Source organism: Narcine bancroftii, chromosome 4 (assembly GCF_036971445.1).
Source record: "Narcine bancroftii isolate sNarBan1 chromosome 4, sNarBan1.hap1, whole genome shotgun sequence".
Classification (NCBI taxonomy): domain Eukaryota; kingdom Metazoa; phylum Chordata; class Chondrichthyes; order Torpediniformes; family Narcinidae; genus Narcine; species Narcine bancroftii.
The window spans coordinates 233,534,034-233,547,608 of record NC_091472.1 but is presented as its reverse complement, the minus strand read 5'-3'; the positions used below and the strand labels follow the sequence as shown (position 1 = coordinate 233,547,608).

Here is a 13,575-nt window from a genome sequence, read left to right as displayed (position 1 = left end):
TCAGCCTGGTGATCCTAGCTCTTATACTCCTGTATCTCTCCCAATGGAAGTAGCTGAAAGATGCTATTTTCAGGGTGATATGAGTCCTCTATGATTTTGCATGCCCTCTTCAATCAATGATCCCAGTATATTATGTCGATTGGGAGTTGGGGGGGGGGAGGGGGGGGATGGAGACCTCAGTGGTCCTCGCTGCCATACTTATGGTCTTGTGGATTGACCTCTGATCCAAAGTTCTACAGCAACTGTACCACATTGTGATATAGCTGGCCTGGATGTTCACGAAAAACCTCCTGCAGAAAATTGACAGGATGGTTGTCAGTAGCCTTGCCCACCTCAATATTCTTAGGAAATGCAGTCGCTGATGCATCTTCCTAACAAGGAGATGTTTTGTGTCTAGGATAGGTAATTTGTTAAGTAAACTCTCTTCACTACAAGAGTTATTAAGGTGTTGTGGAGGGTAGTCAATCCTGGTCCTCCTGAAGTCCTCAATAATCTCCTTTGTCTTGTCCACATTGAAACTCAGATTGTCATTCTCGCCCCACATCACGAAAGTTTCCACCTCTTCTCTGTAGCGCAACTCATCGTTGCAGATGAGACCAACTACGGGCAGCTCAGTTGACATAGTGGTTGGCGCAAAGCAGCACCAGCAATCGGGACCGGACCTAGGTTTGAATCCTGTACTGTCTGTGTGGGTTTCCTTCCACCCTTCAAAAATGTACTGGGGGTAGGTTAATGGGGTGTAAATTGGGCAGCACAGACTAATTGCCTTGTCACAGTGCTGTATCTCTAAATTTAAAAATATATATACTGCCATGTTATTTGCAACCTTGATACATCTGTTGGAGCTGGATCTGGCATTGCAATTGTTGGTCAGTAGTGTGAACACAACCCAGATGAACATACAACCCTGAGATGCTCCAATGCTCAGTGTGATGGTGCTCAATGTTCTGCTGCTGACCTGGATAAATATGCTCTTTCCATTAGGAGGTCCAGAATCTAGTTACAGGGAAGGGTGTTCAGTGCCAGCTCCTCCACCAGCCTCTGGGGAATGATTTGTATTAATTGCCAACTGAAGTCAATGAATAACAACCTGGCGTACAAGCATCGATTTCTAAGTAGGTCAGAATGTCTCGGAAAGACATTCAACATTCTGAAGGACCCATCATATCCCGGATACACTCTCAGTGGAATAGTTTTGCCTGCAGGTGAGGTGAGCTTTAATGCAATCCATTTCCAGATATTCGAAGCATTTCATAATGGGGGAGGTTAGTGCAATGAGGCAGTAGTCATGGAGGTCTGATACTATCCCCCTCTTTGGTTAATGGGATGATGATGGCTGCCTTGAAGTCAGGGATGATGGAGAGCTGCAGAGACATGTTGAAGATGATTGTAAGAACCTCCATCTGGGCAGTTTTTCAGTACCTGACCAAGTAGGCTGTCTGGTCCTGCTGCCTTGTTTAGGTTCACCTTGGATAGGGTTTGCCTCAATTCAGTCGTGGTTTTGCAGGGGGGTCCATTTATCAGGCTTTCTTCAGCATCAGCCTATTCTTCTCATCAAATAATGCACAGAAGATGCTTAGTCTGTCTGGAAAGTAAGTGCCGTTCTCTTTAATTCACGGAGATTGTTTTGTGATCTGTTATGGTCTTGGTCCCTTGCCACATGTGGCTTGTGTTGCGGGTGTCACACAGCTATCTTTGGATCTTCTGTGTATACCCAAGCTTTGCCTTCTGGATTGCATGGATTTTTTTTTTCAAATTTTCCTCGTTGGGAACTCCTGCATCTTAGCGAGCCTTTTTTTGAACAACCTCCAATTAAATTATTTATTTCCTGAATTCGGTGGACCAAGATTACACAGTCCTTCAGTTCTTCACAGTTGAAGCTAGATTTCCTTACTTTAACATAGAACCTCCTTGACACGAGAGCCAACGTTGTTTAACCTTCCCTATAACCCGTAGCATTTGCTCATTAGTAAGGACCCCCATACACTCCTGTGCCATAGTATTTTTTTTCCAGTCTTCCTCCTCTTCAGTAATCATATTATTAATTCAAAGGATGACTAACTTCACTTCCCCACCCATTTGCCAACTTTTCATCCACTCACCTAACCTATCAATTGCTCTCTGAGAACTGTTTATATCCTGTTCATAACACTGGAAAACAAATCTTTTCAAAAGGTTTGCTTCCTGAAAAAAAAAATTGGAGATTACAATAGATGATGTCCAGCTGAACACAAACATAATTTCAGATTATGATGTTAACAGTCGCTGAACTATGTTTCAACCTGGCAAACATTGTTTTGAATATTTTATTTATAATTTCACCACTCAAACTTCAACAACTGTTAATGTCATTAATATTATTATCAATAATATCAACATTATTTACATTTCATACTTGTTAATTCCATACAATCTACTCAGAGTTTAAGTGCTTCTTTTTATCCCCTTCCCTCAACATTGAACACTAAACATGAGACTAATTATACTTGCACACAAATACCAAAACACTCACAACAAAGTTATTTGGGGGATTATGGGTTTGTCTCATCGGGCGCTCAATGCATAGGCTGCCTCCCTTTTTCCATGGCTTTCCCTGGTAGAATAGATTGGACCCCCTTTGCTCCCCCACCAATTGAGGGGTGGATTAGGAGGGTAGAGTAGGGTGGCAAGGCACAGCAGTCCACTCTACAATTGTGTCCCTAAGTAGTTTAAGTAGGGCTCCCAGATCTTCAAAAAGGTACTGTTGTAGCGGATGCTTACAGCAGCGCTACTGAAATGAAGTACTTCTTCACAACACGAAGGTGAACCAGTAACTGACTTTATTTGAATTTCTCACGCTGCTTTTAGGGAACGACCACTTCCTGTCTGGGGCGTGCTGGTCTGAAGGAGTGTCGTCAGCACATTGAGGAGTCACTGCCTGCCTAGCAATGTGTAACTACGAAGTGGCAACATCTCCCAGGCAATGCATGTCACCAGACGCAGGGTTCTCCTGAGAAGGGAAGGGGGGCCTGCGCCATCTTGCACCAACCGACAGGGGCGGCGATTCAGCCCGTCTAACCGCACAGTCACTCAGCCGCTACACTGTATTGTTTCCTTAGGTCATAGGTAATTTTGTCCAGAGGAACACAGCTCTGCATTTCTGTGTTCCAGCATTCATAGCTCAGGTAGGAGTTGAGACTTCCAGGGAACTGCTATGCACCTCCTGTGATCATAAACAAATTGAATTTGAAATTTGGACAGCTTCATTGTAAGCCTTATGTCCATTATGGTCCTGTGGGAATTCTTTACCTATGGTTTTTTTTCAGGGCTTGGTCTAATTCCACCCAAAAGGGACTCACTTTGGCACATGTTCAGGTTGCAAGCATAAAAGTTCCGGTTGCAATGCCGCATCTAAAATATTGGTCGGATAATTCAGGTTTAGATCTGTTCAATTTTTGTGGCATCAGATACAGCTGGTGCAGCTCAAATGACATTAGCCGCCCCTGCTCATAACAGTTCTCCACACACTTGACGCCAGAGACCAGGATCTTTTTACCCATCTTCAGTGGTATTAATCTATTTGGAGTCAGGGTTGTTTTTGGAGACAGCCCCACTTTGGTTCCTACATATTGGTTAATTATGTTCCAAATGAGAATTATTTGTTTTAATATGGGGCTACCTTTCTTTTCTGATAGAAATTTTGCATTCCATTTATAAAGTTCTCTGCTACCTGTTCGCCTATCACGTGCAGATCAATTTGTGCCCAGACTATAATCTGAGGTCAATTTTTCCATAGCGACCCTGGCTATCTTTACATTCCATACTCCTGAAAGTAAATTTTTGAAGAATCCTCGGGGCAATGGTACAAGCAGTGTTATGGGGAAGAGACATCCATCTATTTAAATCCTCCTCAATTTTCCCAAGGAGAGGGGTGGGGGGGGAGTAATTTAACTTGTATAAATTTTTCTAACTCCTAAATATTGTGCCTATTTTAGTCGACTATTTTCTTGATATCGGCTGTAATTCCCCCTTCACATAAGTGCCAATTGATCTTATACCCAGAGATCTCCCCATAGTCCTCCAGAGTGGAGTGCAGCTTGGGCAATGAGTTTGCCGGGTCTGTTAAATATATCAGAACATCATCAGCAAATAAATTAATTTTATGCTCTTCTTGGCCTGTTCTGAAGCCTTTAATGTCTGGATCCTGGCAAATGGCCCCAGCTAATGGCTCCATGGCAAGTACAAACAGGGTGGAGATAGCGGGCCACTTGATCTTGTCAGTGGGACGGCTGGAGAAATTTGTCCATTGGATGTAACTTTAGCCTTGGGTGCATGGTAAAGTGCCCTTATCCAATTTAGAAAAAGTTGACCCTAGCCCCAGTTTTCCCAGCACTTTAAATAAAAATCCCCACTCCAACCTGTCAAATGACTTTTCTGCATCCAGGGCCAGAGCTAAGCCCCTCTCGTTCCTGTTTTGTGCCAGATACGTGATATTCAACAATCTGCCAATGTTATCCGTCGCCTGTCTTTTCTGTACAAAGCTTGCTTGGTCCTTATTTGTTAGCTTTGGGAAATGTTTTGGCAATCTATTTGCCAGAGCTTTGACCAGTGTTTTATAATCTGTGTTTAACAGAAATAGGTCTATGAGAAGACAGTATTAGCTGAACCTTGTCTTTTTTTAAGTATTATCGTAATGATTGCTGTCAAAAATGTTTCTGGGAGGGTTTGGGTCTCCATTGCCTGGACCACCACCTCCATAAAAAGAGGCATCAATATAAAACTCTGATGGAAACGCATCCTCTTCTGGAGGATTGTTAGTTTGCACTGCCCTGGAAACTTGAGCAAGTGCTCCCTGCTCCATGCACTTCAATCCATTCAGAGGGGTAATGGCTTCCCGGATGGTTTTCCTGATCATCGGTTCCATGAGGGGCAAGACCACCCTTCTAAGGTTGGGGCGTGCAGTGGTAACTAAATGGCCTCCAAGGAACCAGTCACCCTCGTTTACTCAGGGCACAGATGCCTGTGATTAGTACCTACTCCCTAATAACCCGTTTCCTCTCACCAACAGTATAGGTCCTATTTTAGGAGGGGAGGAAACCTGCCCTGCATCACAGTCACCACCAGTTCCCTTAGGGTGGCACCGTCACAGACCCATTCTGGTGGTGACCACATGATGTTGTTAATTATCTATTTTTCAAACAGATTGCCTAGGGCATTCGCTTCCTAATAAGAAAAGCGGACATTGGCCTCCTTGTTCCACAGCCGTAGCATCCACATGGCTAGGTGTTTACCCGGCCGCAAGCGGTATTGGTCCACCAACCTGATTAGCACCATGGCAGAATAGTCCCGGGTCTCTGATGTCACAGTGACTATTTGCGTTTCCACTTGAGGTCCTCCCATTTTCGGCTACTTCCCCATTCTGGGGGATTCTGGGGGACTGTCATGTGCATCTGGGCTGTGTGATCACTGGACGGGCTTACAAAGGCTCAGGCACACAAATAGGACTGTGTGTGGTAGGATTCAGTTTCCTCATGGTCATCAACATCCATCCACACATTCCCATCTCTCTGCCCCCCCCTCCCCCCCAGAAAATGGCCTGGACTTTGACTGGGTCAAGCTGCCAACCAGACCTGTGAGCTACCTGCAGTTGCTACATTTTAATCAGCTTGCAAACTGCCTCTACGCCTTTCCTCTCTAGGTTGGTCACTCACACTTGGGCAGTCTACTCTGCCTCCTGTGGTGCACAACAATTATACTGGAGGGATTCCATCCCCCTATCAACCTCTCAATCAAAATCTTCTCATCTTTCTGGACACAATCTTGACCTAATTCTCCTAAAATTTCCCGTAGGTGTCTCAGAAACCTTTCACCATGTTCAACACAAAGATCAGCAGGGAAGAAGTCAATGTCTTTGAACTTGAGAGCAAAAGGGAGCGCAGAGGAGGAACAGTGAGAAAGCCTCTCACAGAACTTGCTTCGAAGAGAGTGGGAGAAACATTGATTATATATCTTTACCTCCTATGGGCACTACATAAGCTGCAGAGTTCCTCCAGCAGTTTTGTGTTTTTTCTAAATCACAACATCTGCAGACTTTCGTGTTTCATTTCAGTCTGCAGTACAAAGTTTGACTTACTTCTCCTCTGTAGGTGTCATTCCTGGAATGCCAGATGCTTGCCTGGATGCCTAATGATAGAACAAAAAATAAAATTGAGGATAAAGCAACTGAAGAAAAACATGCTAAAATCTCCTATTATACGGCCCATCAAATGGTGGTATAGAATGTGAAGGTAAAAAACATTCTTACGTCTTCCTTTCCAAAATACTGATCCCTACCAGGAATGGCAATTTTTGCCAGGTAATCTGATTCCTACCAGGAACATCCACAATTGATGCATCACAAATCAGGTTAGGTCCCATTTTCCAACCTGCAAGAATGGGCTTAAAATAAACCCTTATTGGTCCTGTCAAAGGCACATAGAACCTATTGGAGGGGGGGGGGGGGGGTGGGAATTTTGCAGATAAAGGATCCTGTAAAAACAGGATGTGTTAAAGTGAATGATTAAACAAGTGTGTGGAGTATGGATATTTTGGAAGTAATTTATGGCAACTTTTAGAAAGTACTTCAGAAATAGTTTCTGGCAGCTTCAGGGAATCAGTCAAGGGATCAAAGAGGTGTGATGGAGAGCAGGCAGTTGGGAAACAGGGAGGGAAGGGAAGCCTGATTCTTGACCACTCCCTATCTCAGAACATTTCTTTTATTTTTTTCCTTTTTGTTTTGAAAAATGGCACCTGAACATGCTCTCATGCAATAATAAATCTAACCGTTGTCTTATTAATGGAAATGTGGCAGCCATTTGGAGCTGTGCAAGGTCTCATACACAAGGTGTTTTGCTTCACATTTCCTTATAATACAGGAAGGATCCATTCATCCCATCATTACGATGCCAAATCTTGGAACAGCTGCAGAAAGTGGAAAACTGGGCCAAGTAAAACACTTCCACTAACATCCCATCAATTGAAGACATTGATGACTAACACTCCTTCAGGATGGCAGCTAACGTCATGCTCACTGTTTTGCACTTACTGCAACTGTAAATATCTATGCTTTCATATTTATTTAATTTTCTGTCTCATGGCACATTATGGCAAATTAATTTATAGCATTGTTGTATCTAAGGTACTGGCTGCCACAAAAATTTTACAGATGCAGATGCATGCAGTCTATCTCTCCCTTCACCAACTGCAATCTTGCACCTTCAGGACACCTTGCCCTCCACTCTCTCTGCACTAATCCCAACCACACCATCAAACCCGGAGACAGTGGTGGCACTGTTGTGGTCTGGCACACTGACTTCTCTGTGGCTGAAGCCAAACAACTCTCAGACACCTCCTTTTATTTACCCCTCCAACAGGACCCCACCAAAACTCATGAAACCACTGCCTCATCCACTCTGAACTCATCACTTCCGGTCATCTCCCTTGCATGACCTCCAACCTCATTGTTTCCCAACCCTGCACTGCCTGGTCCTAGCTCCTACCCAAGATTCACAAATGCAATTGTCTCACAAACAGAGTGTTTCTGTGTGCACCTGCCCCACCGAACTGGTATCCGCTTACCTTGACTCTGTTTGTCCCCCTAGTTCCAGTACCCCCCCCCCAACCTACATCTGCGATACTTCACATGCCCTCTATCACTTCAACAACTTCCAGTTCCCTGAACTCAACTGCCTCATCTTTACCATGGATATTCAATCACTATACACCCCTATCCCCCATACCAAAGGCCTCATAGCCCTTTGTTTCTTTCTCATCAATAGACCCAACCAGTATCCCTCCATCAGCCACATCCTCCGACTGGCAGAACTTTTCCTCACATTCAATAACTTCTCCTTTGATTCATCCACTTTCGCCATGGATACTCACATGGGCCCCAGCTATGCCTGCCTTTTTGTTGGCTACATGGAGCAACCCATTCTACAAGCCGACACAGGGAAGGCCCTGCATCTCTTCTTCCACTACATCAACAACTACTTTGGTGCTGCCTCATGCACCCATGATGAGCTGGTCAACTTTATCCACTTTGCTGCCAACTTCCAGCTCGACCACAAATTCACTTAGTCCATCTCAAGCAACTTTCTTGATCTCTTTGTGTCCATCTCAGGAGACAAGCTCTCCACAGACATTTACTAACCCAACTCCCACAGCTACACCTCTTCATATCCTGTCCTCTGTAAGGATTCCATTCCTTGCTCTCCATTCCTCCATCTGATCCCAGGATGAAGACTTCCATGCCAGATCATCAGAGATGACTTCCTTTGTCAAACAACCCATCAATTTGGACCTAACCCGCATATCCTCCATTACCAACACATCTGCCCTGGCTTCCTGTCCTCACCTACCACCCCACCAGCCTCTGCATATCATATCCTGCCATTTCTGCCACATACTACGTGATCCCACCATCAGCCACATCTTCCCTTTTCTACCTTCTGCAGGGTCGATCCCTCTGTGACTCCCATGTCCACCTCTCTCTTCCCACCAAAGGCACCCTTGCCACTTACCCCTGTGACTGCAGGTGTTCCACTTGCACCTCCTCCTTCACCATCATTCAGGGCCCCAAACAGTCCTTTCAAGAGAAGCAATGCTTCACCTTTGTATCTGCAAGGGTCATCTACTGCTTCTGATGCATCTCAAAGAGAATGGAGCATACTGGGAGATCACTTTGTTTAGCACCTGTATTCTGTCTGGGTACCTCCAACCGGATGACATTAGCATCAACTTCTCCAGTTTCTGTCAGGTCCCCCATCTTTTCCTGTTTCCTTTCCTCTAACTCCATCTCTTTCTCTCTCCCTCTTTTCCCTCTGACTCCTTTCCCCCAGCTCTACTTCCACAGAGCCAAACACCAACCCCTCCCCTCAGTTAATTCTCACCTTTTCCCCACCTTGTCTTCTATCTATATCAAATGAACACCTGTTGCTCTGGACTCAGCCCCCTGTCCATTCTTCCCTCTCCCCAGCCTTTTAATCTTGACGCCAGCCTGCTTTTTACTCATACCTTGAGGGGCCCAGACCCAGTTATCTACCTTTACCTCCTATGAACCCTGAGAGACTCGCTGAGTTCCTCTAGCATTTCCACAATCACTGTGCCCGTAGGCTTTCATGTTTCACTCCTCTCTCGTGCATATCCTCATTTAAAATCGTGCAGACAAATGAATACATGTATCCAGCAAGGCACCCACAACCCCTGACTCCAACCCTTGCTGATCATGTACATCTGGGGATGAGGCGTGTGGGTTACCAAATTCACAACACACACCCCAGATCTAAGTCTGGGTACTGAACCTCCTCATCCAATACGTCTGTTAAGAGGTCATTAACCTTCTCGTTAATTGATTCTTAGCTCTTGCTGTAACTGAACCCAGGAACCCTTATCCAAACCCCACAGGGTTCCAGTATCTGTCACCGACCAGCAACTTTAATGTCGAATGAAACCACTCACTGCCAGCGTGGACTTTCAACAAGTTAATATCACAGGAGGTCTATGAACTATTAAAAACACTCCATTAGGAGTTGTCAGCTGAGACCGAGTTGAAAGAGTGTTATGGCAAGGGCAGCATCCATCGGATGGGGTGAGAAGAGCCCCCAGTTCACGGGTCCTCGATGCCTGGGGCCGCCGCTGGCTTCCCCCGGACTCGGGTTTCCGGTCTTACCGGGTACAGGTACAGCACGGCGCATATCAGGAAAGCCACGAAGGTGATGGCGAAGATCGCGAAGTCCAACATAGTGCTGGGCCCGATCCCGTTGTACTGTGGGCCGCGCTCTTCCGCAGGGACACGTCCCCAAACCCCGCCTCCTCCGAAGCCAGCCCCACCTCGCCGGCTCCGTCTCCACGGCAACCCGGCCCGGGCGCAAGTACCCGGCGTCCGCCGCGGCTAGGTCCTCGGTCAGCCCCACCCGAGACCAGCTCCAGCCGCAGACCTTGAGTGTTCGAATCCCAGTCGCTGGCCAGGACTGTTACCATCTCAATGCGCCGTGGACCCGATTCCTGTCCCAATAATTTAGTATCACAGTTACAATCCATTTAGTGCAATCTCCTTTCTTAGGTCTCGAACTCCATTTTCTGGGCGTTCAGTGTCCCAGTGTCAATATCCCAAACCAGATGCCCTCAATTTCCCACTTCTTGTCAATCAGCTGCTCAATCCCAGTGCAGTTCATTCAGCCTCCATTCCCGATCCATGAGTGTCCCAATTGTAATCACAATGTGGTCATTCCCAATCACAAATCAGGTTTCCTTGGTTTCCATTACAGTCTGCTTTACAAAACTAGAGCGTTCCTATGAAACCTTTTGTAAACCAAAGCGGCGTAAAGTGAAGACCCATTTGCTGCTATTGAAGGCTATTTTCGTAAAAGCAAAAACCCATTCAAATCCCTTCATAAAAGCAAACAACTTTCTTCGCAAAAGCGAATTTTCTAAAAGCGAGTATTCATGAAATGGGGGATACCTGTACCAGTCCATTAGATTCTCTGTTCCATTTTAGGTCCTTCAGTCTCCAATTTGCCAGTGTTGCAACCTCAATCTTTCGCTGATTAATCCTGAAAAGTGACAGGATGTACATAATGAATCCATTATTATTGGATTCATTATTCAAGCTGGACTGCAGAAAATCCACTTGGATGGTGCTGGCCATTTTTGGGTTCTGATTCCTGACCATATCCTGCACCCCTACATCCCAGTGAAATTGAGCACCTGCTCTAAGGCGCAGAACTTGCTTCACTGTTGCAACAAAAATCCCTTTTGTATCATCTGCAATTCACAGAAGGGGAAGGGCTGATTTCTTGGTCACTTTAATTTCATTCCTTGTTTGAATGGATTGTTGCCTTGCAATTAGTCAGGTGCCACAGTACTGGGCCTTCAACTATTCACACTCAAAATTAATGGCACTGTTGAATCAAACTGAACAAAGTTTCGTGGAGGTTCAGGGGGGTGAAGAGACAATTAATCTGCAAATAGAATCAGAGAAAATTTATAACACAGGCCTGTCATTCAATGCATGGAGTTACATGTCAACTGCAAAGTAGCTACTGAATCTAATCCCACCACCAGACCTTGATAAAACAATGTCCATAAGATAGGAGCAGGCCATTGGAGCCATCTAGTCAGCTCTGCCATACCATCATGTACTGAACCCTTCTCCCACTCAGCCCCAAACTCCTGTGTTCTCTCCAGAACCTTTGATACCTTTACTATTCAGATACCCATCAATCTCTGCATTAAATACACCCAAAGACCTGGCCTCTACAGTCACCCGGGGTAACAAATTCTAGAGTTTCACCACTCTCTGGCTAAAGAAATTCCTCTACATCTCTGTTTTAAATAGGCGCCCTTCAGTCCTGAAGTTGTGGCCTTTTGTCCTGGACTCCCCTGCTATGTGAAACAACTTTGCCACACCTATTCTGTCCAGGCCTTTCAACATTCAAAATGCTTCAATGAGGTCGCCCCTCATTTTTCTGATCCAAGGAGAACAGTCCAAGAGCAGCCAAACATTCCTCATATGCTAATTCCTTCATTCCAGGGATAATTTTTGTGAATCTTCTCTGAACCCTCTCCAATTCCAGCACATCCTTTCTTAAATAAGGAGTCCAAAATTGTACTCTGTACTCCAGGTGAGGCCCCACCTGTGCCCTATAAAGCCTTAACATCACACTCTTTCTCTGCATCGTCTCCATCTCCACTGCACTACCTGCCTCTCCACTTATCTTTGTATCATCTTGAAATTTAGCCACAAAGCCTGTACATTACAGATTTTCAAATGCCCATTCACGAACTTAAAAACAACATAATTAGGAGTTCTTTCTCTATCACATTTTTTTGACAGCAAATTTAAAACCCTACCACCTTCTGGATAAAAAAAAATCTTTTCCTCATCCTTTAATTTTTACATTTTAAATTTAAATTTTAAAATTTAAATTTAGACATAGATACAGCAAAGTAACAGGCCATTTCAGCCCATGAGCTCGTGACACACAAATACACCCAATTAACCTACAACCCCTCGTATGTTTTGAATGGTGAGAGGAAACTGGAGGCCCCGGGGAAAACCTATGCACAAAAACTCCTTAGACAGCATGGGATTCAAACCCTGGTCCCAATTGCTGGTGCTGAAGCAGTGTTTTGCTAACTGCCACACTAACTGTGCTGCCCAATTGACCAATTATTTTAAATCTCTGTTGAAATTTATGGAGTTTAAAAGAATGGGATAAAAGGTAGCAGGTAGAAAAAAAATGATAAAGTGTAAGGTCATCACTGATAAACATTGGGGTACAGAGAAATCTAGGTTTGATGGTTCAAGAGATGCAGATTGTAAACACACCAGCAGTTTGGAAGAAATAATAGTCTATAGGCTTTTATTTTAATCAGAGGATAGAGTTCTAAAGTAAAGAATAATTTATGATGCAGAATTTTTGTGGGACCTCATTTGGAATGCTATGGATAGATTTAGTCCCCATGGCAAGACAAGGATGCCTTTGCTTTGGCATCATTTCAGCATGGTTTCATGAGTCTGATTCCTGCCTTGAGGGGAATTGTCCTTTGGAAAGATTACAGAATATTGGTCCATGTTCTGTGTCCTTCAGAAGACAGAGATGATTTCATTAAGAGCTACAGAATTCTGTGAGAGACTGATAAGCTATTTCCAACAGCATGAGCAAACAGAACCAGGGGAAAAACAAAGGTGAGGCAAGTCATGTAGGATTCAAACAGGCTAATTTTTAACGCAGAAGACTGTAAACCTTTGGAATTATCTCCTTTAGACGTCTGTTGGGATGCAATTATTAAGTATATTCAGAGCTGAGATCAATAGATTTTTGATGGAGTGAAAGGATGTGGAGATCGAGCAGAAACGTGGAATTGAGGCACAGGATCCATTGTGATTTTATTAAAGGGCAGAGCAGGGAGGGGGTGTGGCCATGCTGAGGACCTGAGCAGACGTATTTTGAAAGAGCTCTCCATAAAAAGTATTAAAAAGATGTTCTGAAAGCTCAAAAACCAGAATTTTATTGTCAAAAATGGATAAAACGAGTGCTAAATGACCAAGGCAACTAAAAACAAAAAGTGAAGAAGCATCAGCTCAACCAGGAACATCGAGTGACAGCCCAATGAGGAGCAGCTCAGGAGGGGCCTAGGGACCGGCTGAACCCAGCAGAACTGGGATGGGAGCGGGGGGGGGGGGGTTGGCCCAAGATATAGCCAACATCCTGAACAAGATGGAAACTTTGTGCACTCGTTTCACGAGTGTTGAATCAGCATTAAGAGACATATCAGAAAAGATATTGGAAATTAAAGAAATTGTGAAAGATTTAACGGAACAAATGACTCAAGTGGAGGCTGAGCTGGACAAAACAAAAGACAGGCTAAAGGCTCAAGAAGAAAAAGACATAACAATGTAAGAATAATTGGACTGAGAAGGAATGGAGGGGGAAAACCTGGTGAGTTTCTTTGAAACATGGATCCTACAAATGCTTGGAAAAAACAAGTTAAATGCAAAGTTGAAAATTGAAAGGGCTCACCGGACCCTCGGACCCAGAAGAACTGGTGAAC

At 44.5% G+C, this 13,575-nt stretch overlaps 1 protein-coding gene across 1 annotated transcript in view; it reads right to left on the bottom strand.

Moving 5' to 3' along the window:
- Window positions 1-9,861, bottom strand: part of cyp20a1 (cytochrome P450, family 20, subfamily A, polypeptide 1) — a 72,425-nt gene extending 62,564 nt beyond the window's left edge. The window contains exons 1-2 of the mRNA XM_069934324.1: window positions 9,689-9,861; window positions 6,113-6,162 (exon numbers count right to left, since the gene is read on the bottom strand). Of these exons, the coding sequence (XP_069790425.1) occupies window positions 6,113-6,162; window positions 9,689-9,760 (122 nt within the window). The 5' untranslated portion in view covers window positions 9,761-9,861. The remainder of the gene's footprint in view (window positions 1-6,112; window positions 6,163-9,688) is intronic.
- Between the last annotated feature and the right edge of the window lie 3,714 nt (window positions 9,862-13,575).